The 8,616-nt window shown below is 43.0% G+C and overlaps 1 protein-coding gene across 5 annotated transcripts in view; it reads left to right on the forward strand.

The window, feature by feature from the left end:
- The window catches only part of MTM1 (myotubularin 1), a 96,732-nt gene extending 88,753 nt beyond the window's left edge, over positions 1-7,979 (forward strand). For 3 of the 5 annotated variants that reach the window (XM_061408717.1, XM_061408722.1, XM_061408719.1), the window contains one exon: positions 6,279-7,979. In XM_061408717.1, coding sequence (XP_061264701.1) covers positions 6,279-6,446 — 168 coding nt within the window. In that variant the 3' untranslated portion in view covers positions 6,447-7,979. The remainder of the gene's footprint in view (positions 1-6,278) is intronic. The other 2 variants (XM_061408718.1, XM_061408720.1) reach the window with 1 other exon arrangement.
- Positions 7,980-8,616: the final 637 nt, after the last annotated feature.

The following is an 8,616-nucleotide window of genomic DNA, read 5'->3' on the forward strand; positions in this document are numbered from 1 at the left end:
CTAGAGTGGGTTGCCATGCCCTCCTCCAGGGGATCTTCCCGACCCAGGGATCAAACCCAGGTCTCCCACATTGCAGTCAGCTTCTTTACTGTCTGAGCCACCAGGGAAGACCAAGAATACCGGAGTGGGTAGCCTGTCCCTTCTCTAGGGGATCTTCCTGACTCAGGAATCAAACTGGGGTCTCCTGCATTGCAGGCGGATTCTTTACCACCTGAGCTACCAGGAAGCCCGTATGTATACATATATCCCCTATTTTTTGAATTTCCTTCCCATTCAGGTCACCACAGAGCATTGAGTAGAGTTCCCTGTGCTATACAGTCAGTTCTCATTAGTTATCTATTTTGTACGTAGTAGTATATATGTGTCGGTCCCAATCTCACAATCCATTCCACCCCTGTCCCCCACCTTGGTATCCGTAAGTTTGTTCTCTACGTCTGTGTCTCTATTTCTGCTTTGCATATAAGTTCATCTATGCCATAAGATGTAAACTAATTTAAATCTCTGGAAAATTTCTGAGTTTTCATAGTCAAGTATTTCCTTTAATGACTAAAAGTTGTTACACGTCATAAGAAGGTTCTTTCCAGAAACTAGACTGAGATGATCCTTCAAGGAAAAGAAACATTTTCTGTTATCTATTCACATGTATGTTACTTGTCAACTAATATCAGAGTGCTTTTTACCGAAAGTCTTTACTTCTAAAATAAAGATAATTGATCTGTCAAAGGATAGTACAGTCAATTGGCCATTTATCAGTCAAACATGGAAACGGTGATTTTTGAAGCAAAAGACTCCACATTTTATTAAAGGCACAGTCAGGCTTTCTCCCACTACTGCATCCAAGATCAGAAGGAAAATCCAGCCTATTTGTGAGGGCTCAGCAGTACATCCATTGAGCGATTTGTTCTAAGCATTGTAAATATTAAGTATTTGCGATCACTCTTTCTAAAGGTTTGCACACTTTCCTGTGGTTAGGATGGTTGAATACCTGTTCTCCCAGGCCAGTCTTACGTAAGTGTCAGCTTTAATCCCACTACACATAGTCAGGCAATAGATGGGCCTGGTGCTCAGTCTGACTCTGGATTGTTTATTCCACTCAGGCAGCTGGCTACACGCCAGTGTGTGTACCCTCTTCCCACCAGGGAGATGCACGTTTAAGCTGGCCCTCTTGTTTCAAGGTCTCTGCTTGCTTGCCTGAAAGCCTTTTGCAGTTTCATGATGGTTGAAATGTATGATCTTTTGGAAAGTGACAGATTCCAGGGCTTGAGAACATTCACTTGTTTAGTTTAGGATTTGAGAAGTACACAGAGGGAGTGTATTTAGCTGTAGTTCGAGCATTTGGAACATCAAATAAAGAGGAAATAGGAATTTTCCCAAGATTCTAAGCACTGTTACATGGGACATGTTTCTTTGCTGGTTAAAAAATACTATATAGATGAGCCTTGTTTGTCCTATAAATTTTACCTCTTCTGTATTTATCATGGCTTAAAAAAAAAATAACTGTTGGTGATTAGAAAATGTTCATAGTTTCTGTACAGTTTCTGTAGTCTCTTCTTCTCATCCATCTGTACTTGGAGAAGCTCTTGAAATTCCATGCATTTAGAGCAATTCACTTATGACATACAAAGGTAATGACAATTGTGTGACAAGTCAGATTTTTAGCAACATCACTGGAAGAATTTACTGTGACGTGTCTCTCCCTCTTACTCTCCCAGAACTGAGCCAAATGGAATTGAGCCAGGTAGGAGTGAACATTTCTTTGATTGAGGTTTTTATTTTGAGACAGCGATTGGTCTGTATTATGATCTGTGAGATTTACTCCAAGAAAATAACTCACCCTTCCTATGTAGATTTTCTGAATGTCAAGGGTCCTATACACATCTTTATTTCGTTCGGCATCTTGCATTTTCATCTGCCAAATACCATGCATCAGGCACTGGGGGGACCCAGAGATTAAGAAGAGCTGGTCTCTGTCCACAAGGAGCTCCCAGACTGCAGGGGCGCCCAGGAACAGACGTTGATGATCAAGCTCGAGGAGAAATGTGAACTAAGTGCATCAAATTTCCCAAAAGATCTTATGCAGAACATTATTTCATACAGAAATAGATTACAATCCAATCACACAGGACTTTTCAAATTCTGTAATGTAAACCTAAAAGAATATACTTAACTACTGAAATTGTTCTTCAGTTGTGTGGCCCAGTTGGTATACAGGCAGTTGCTGAATGCCAGGGACATTCACAGCACTATGGTAAACTATCGGTGTTGAAAGATGTAGAAACATATCCAGCCTCTCCCCACAGTGAGCTATTCCCCAAGAAGAAGGCAGGGCTAATGTGCTTTTTTTAAAAGCGGAATCCACTGGCCTTTGCTACAACCTCAAAACTGAGAGTTGATGGCAAGACCAATTCTTATATTTGACAAACTGTGAAGAAGCAAATTTGGTACTTTTACTTAATATGAGGAAGTTTCTCAGGTCAAAAGCCAATGGAGAATTTAGTCCCGTAAACCCTTAGTGAGACCTTCAGCTGCTGGTGTGTTGCATATTGTCCTTTGGGGACGTCTGCACTCCATGTGGCTCTGAACCAGGGTTGCCCCAGGCAGATCCTGTTTTACTTAGGATGACAACAAGGACAGATCTTCACAGGCTTACCTGGGTGGGGTTTAAGTCATTTCTCATAGAAAAGTTAGAAAGGAATATGAATATGAAAATCATTTGAAGCCTAAAATACCTGTGTAGCCACTGACTGCCTGTGCCTGGCATGCTCCTTACTTCATACATCATTCCCTGAGGGACACGTCGAGGTGTGGGATTTACAGTCACTTCACTATGAATTTCATTTCTCGCTGTTCTGTCCTGTGATATGCTGTCACAAATGGACTCTTTCCTTCTATTATATCCCTAAATTGGTTCTCTTTGTCTCTAGGCTAATGACTGCTAGACATCTTTTGTACCCACTACCAGACCAAATGATCTTTTTATTTCTAATAGTTTTCTAACTCTATAGCCTTGTCTATCATTGGCAAAAATGATTGTTTAATCTCTCATTTCTTTTTCTTGTCTTGCTGGTACAATAACAAATAGATTCTAGTAGTCATGTGGAAAAGAGAAGTTTTAAAAATAACCAAGAGCATTTTGGAGGAGAGTGTTGAGGAAACCCTTGCCCTGCCACATGTTAAGACTTATCTGAAGCAGAACAGAACCTAGAAACAGAGACCAGAGATGTGGAGGCTGGGGAGGGGGAAGAATGGAGCATCGATGGTAAATGTTTAGTGGTCCATGGTCCTGGCACAGCAAACGGAGCCAGTGCACATGGAGTCCTCTTCCCCAAACCTGCTGCTCCCACCGGCTTCCGCATCTCAGTGCTTGGCAGCTCCATCCTACATGCCCTGGCCAGAAACCTGAATGTCATCCTTTTCCCTCACTTTAAAAACCAGCCTTATTGAGGTATAATTGATACATAATAATCTGCACATGTTCAAAGTGTGCAGTGTGGTAGGTGTTCATATGTGTCTGTACACGTGAGACTCTGACCACATTAGAGGTCGTGCACACACCCATCCCCAGCAAACACTCCTGTCCCTGTAGGTGAGCTTCCATTTACCACACAGTCATCCTCGCCTTCCCTGCTCTCTCGCCACTTGTCCCAGGCTGTCAGGAAAGCTTGCAGGGCTTCCAGCCTCCTCACTGATGCCTCTTTCTCACACACCCTGCTTTGGCCACACTGGGCTCCTTGCTCGGCCTCGAGACCCTCAGCCATCTGCCTGGCCACCTCCCTCCCCTCCCTGCAGCCCTCCCCCAAGAGTCACCTTGTCAAGGTGACTCACTCCCACCACCCTGTTGAGAGTGTCACCCACCCCCGGTGTCTCCCTGTCCCTCCCGCCATGGACCTCTACGTCCATGTCCTATGGACCACGTCCTATGGGCCTCCCAGGGTCATCATTGTCTTTGCTGTTTGTCTGTCTCCCCCTGCTGGAAGAGAAACACCACAGAAGTGGACACTGGGGCCTCTTTTAGGTGGCGCTAGTGGTAAAGAACCCACCTGGGAATGCAGGAGACATAAGAGACCTGAGTTTGATCCCTGGGTCAGGAAGATCCCCTGGAGGAGGGCATTGCAACCCACTCCAGTATTCTTGCCTGGAGAATCCCATGGAGAGAGGAGCCTGGTGGGCTATATAGTCCCTGGGGTCACAAAGAGTCAGACATGACTGAGCACGCACATTTACTGCTGAATCCTGAGCCCCTGGAGCAGTGTCCAGCTCTCAGTGGAGCATATATAGAGAAAAACAGGCAAAGGGTATTAAGGGGCAGTGCACAGCACTTACTGGGCATCAGTCACTCTACACACATTCCTGTTCGAACAGAGCCATACAGTAAAAAGAACAGGGGCTCACAGGAAGGATGGGGCTAGGAGGGAGGAGGAGACTTCTCCAAACCCTGCCCCTTTGTAAGCAGAGCGCTGAGGAGAGCACCAGTCAGGCCTTGGCAGGTTGTAGTGGGTTGAATGGGGGCCCCCAAAACACACATCCACGTGCGACCTGTGAATGTGACCTTACTTGGAAAAAGGGTCTTTACAGATGTGCTTGAGTTCCGAATATCAAGATGAGATCCTCCTATATTTAGTCAGGCCCTAAATCCAAGGATAAGTGTCCTCATAAGAGAAAAGAGAAGAAGATTTGAAAGCCAGACATATACACGAGATGAGGCTGTGTAAAAACAGAATGATTGCAGTGCTGTGGCCACAAGCCAAGGAAGCCTGGAGTCGCCAGAAGCTGGTAGAGGCAATGAAGTCTCCTCCCCTAGAGTCTGGCAGCCACAGGAAATGAATACAGTCCTAGCTCCTGCCATCTTCTCTGATGCAAGTCCCAAAGAGCATTACAAGTCAGATCTAGGGTGTAGCCTTCTTCATCAGCATAGTGTCTTTATGGCTTCCTCATTGGTACTTGCAGCTTCAGCACGCAGCTTGAACTGAAAGTGAAAGTCACTCAGTCGTGTCCAACTCTTTGCAATCCCACAGACTATACAGTCCATGGAATTCTCCAGGCCAGAATACTGGAGTGGGTAGCCTTTCCCTTCTCCAGGGTCTCTTCTCAACCCAGGGATTGAACCCAGGCCTCCCACGTTGCAGGCGGATTCTTCACCAGCTGAGCCACCAGGGAAGCCCAAGAATACTGGAGTGGGTAGCCTATCCCTTCTCCAGGGGATCTTCCCGACCCAGGAATCAAACTGGGGTCTCCTATATTGTGGTGGATTCTTTACCAACTGAGCTATAATGCAGTGGAAGTTCTAGAAGCCACTAGCCATAAAGAAAGGCACTTCAGTAGACTGGAGATTCACACTAGGCTGCCTGTTGGGGCCAGTGTTTTCTGCTATACATTAATATGGACAGTAGAATGTTAAAAGTTGTGTTAGGGCACAGCGATACAAACTAAACCTACCATGAGATACCAAGTTATACTCATCAAATTGGCAAAAACTATTTCTCTTACATTGCCAAGCACTGGTGACCGGGAACCGCCAGGCACCACTAGTGAGACGGTAAGAACATCTCCCCACCTCAGAGAACAGTCGGACTGCATGTGGTCAAGTGGAACCAATCATACTGTCCTCTTCAGCAGTTCCTTCCCCACCCACCAGAACAATTCATTCAGGTAACATTCATATACTTGCCTGAGGAGACGCGTCCAAAGATGGCCCAGCATCACCTGTAATAGTGGTGATGCTATCCCCCTGTGGGCGATGGATAGAGCAGCCATGGTTTATGTATTCCATGGAACTCAACTGAGATCCAGTTCAGAAACATAGTGGCAGATCAAAATGTGGATTGAGAACTAGAGAAAACCGCTGAGGTCCAGTTTTACCAAGTAGAGAAGAATGGTATATTTTGTTACTGGATACTCAGAGAAAAAGGGTTGCAAGTCTGCACAGGAAGGAAGACTGCACCCCAGCCTGAGAAGGGTTGTTACCTCTCAGAGCACAGCAGGGACAGGTGACACAGCAGCCTGGACCTATGCCTGGATAGATGCATTTTAAAAAGATGGCGACACATGTGTGTGGAACTGTGTGTGTGAGTTATTTCTTGGTGGCAGATAGCTGGCTATCTTTTTATTATCATGAATCTTTGTGCTTTTCTGTATTTGCAAATTGTGCAGTAGTGAAGGAAATGATGTCTATTAACCCCCCAATGACAGGGTTTGTTCAGAAAGCAGCAGCTGCAGCAGATGGGGGCACCAGGTGTGGCTTGGTGGCAGAAAGCACTCACATCTTTCCTTCTGTCCAGCAGCCAAACCCAGTGGAGCAGCGTTACATGGAACTCTTGGCCCTACGTGATGAGTACATCAAGCGCCTTGATGAATTGCAGCTTGCCAACTCTGCCAAGCTTTCCGATCCCTCGGCCTCACCTTCTAGCCCTTCACAAATGATGCCCCACGTGCAGACTCACTTCTAATAAAGAAAAAAGCAGACTTTTCATTCGGGGCCTCTGTACAAAGTAGGTTAAACTATTTGCCTCCATTTAGAACTTGAACTAACATAATCTTAAACTCTTGAATATGTGCCTTCTAGAATACATATTGCAAGAAAACTACAGTGTCTACACGGCAATCGGAAGAAAGGAGCCCAGATGGGGTTTTGGAAAATCCTGATACCTTCCAAAAGTGGTTTTTGAAAGATAATATTTAAATCATATTTACCTCTTCAACCTCTTCAGAAATATTATGTGTACAATATGTACTTTGTGGGCCTCATTGGAACAATGACATTTTTAACTAAAGGGGGAAAATGTATGTTTATGAGATGGATTTCCCTCAGACTGCTTATAATAGTTGCTTTGGGTGATCTAAAGTGAACCTAAATGTGAAAGATGTGTGTTCCTGCCAAAACCAAATTGAGCTCAGCTTCCGAGGCATGATCCAAAAACAAGGTGTTTAAATAATTGCCAAATTTCACACCATCATATGTGTGATGACTTGAGAAATAGCTGTGTAGATGAGTTTTCCATTATTTTGAAATTTTGGAATATGAAGTATTTTCCCCTAATTTCCAAGAGAAGCATATTTTTATATTAAAAAAAAAAAGATAGGGCCCAGTTAAATATGATTTGATTATTTTTAACATTTCCACTTCTGTTTCCTAAGTTCTTTCATGAGCTTGCCTAGAATTCTGACCTGTTTTCAGGTGGTGGAAAGCCCTTCTCTAGCACTGTTTGAAGATGTTGGATGCATTATGCTGCTTACGTGAATGTTTTTGCAAATGTTGCTCTAGTCAAACTAGCTTATCTGCCAAAGTGTCGGGTTGACCATCTTGGATGTGTGAGCTGTCCCTAGAGCAGCAGCCTCTGAAATAAAAGCCGCAGATGTACATTTGTTGAGCGTATTCTTGAAAGTATGGTGTTTATGAATTTCAATGGTGTTTGACACCCTTTTCCACCCAGGAGTGCATAAAAACTGGTTCTACAGATTTTTACTTGAAGTACCCAGCGGTTTGCTTTTTCAGGTTTTTTCTTTTTTTGTAGTATTAAATGCAATTTCAAATGCAGTTCTATTTGATATCTGAACTAATTCATTTAGTCAGTATATTTGTAAAAGTTAAGGCTAGAGTTAAAAAGCAATTAATGTGTTTTACAATGATTTGTAAAGGTCTATTTATAGCTAATATGGTTTTGTTTTCAATGAATTAAGAGAGATTAAATATATCTTTGTAAATTATTTTATGTCATAGCTTAATGGTTTACCAAATAAGACATCTCAAATGCAGTAGTATAAATGTATAAATTTTGTATGTATAAGAAATTTTATTAGTCTCTTGCTTTTTGTAAACGCTGTAAATATTTCATAAATTAACAAAGTGTCACTCCATAAAAAGAAAAAAAAGCTAATACTAATAGCTGAAAGAATTTTGTGAAATTTCATGACAACTGTTTCATGGCAATAATGACTAAAGACCTGCTGTAATAAATACATTAACTAAACATTGCACTTTATTCCCAGGGCTGTAACTTTGCAGTGTATGTGTCTTAAATGTGCATGTTGCCCATCTTATTTGCTTTTCCTGGATCTACTTCACATGCTCTTTATCTTACTAGCAGCCTTGTATAGGGCTCTCCCCAAATCCCAACAATATTGGAAATTTAAGTACATTAACAATGCAGATTTTAAGCCACAAGTGCCTTTATTTTGGGCTTCCCTGGTGGCTCAGACAGTAAAGAATCTGCCTGCAATGCAGGAGACCTGGGTTCGATCCCTGGGTTGGGAAGATCCCCTGGAGGAGGGCATGGCAACCCACTCCAATATTCTTGCCTGGAGAATCCCCATGGACAGAGGAGCCTGACAGGCTATAGTCCACGGGGTCGCAAAGAGTTGGACACAATCGAGCAACTAAGCACAGCACAGCACAACACAATGACCTGTGTTTTTTAAAATTTATTTTGTTAAGTATACTTGATTTACAATGTTGTATTAATTTATGCTGTATGGCAAAGTGATACGGTTATACATATATATTTTTCCTATTCTTTTGCATTATGGTGTATCATGGATATTGAATATAGTTTCCTGTGCTATACAATAGGACCTTGTTGTTTATCCCTTCTATATATAGCAGTTTGCATCTGCAAATCC

This window comes from Bos javanicus, chromosome X (assembly GCF_032452875.1).
Source record: "Bos javanicus breed banteng chromosome X, ARS-OSU_banteng_1.0, whole genome shotgun sequence".
Taxonomy (NCBI): domain Eukaryota; kingdom Metazoa; phylum Chordata; class Mammalia; order Artiodactyla; family Bovidae; genus Bos; species Bos javanicus.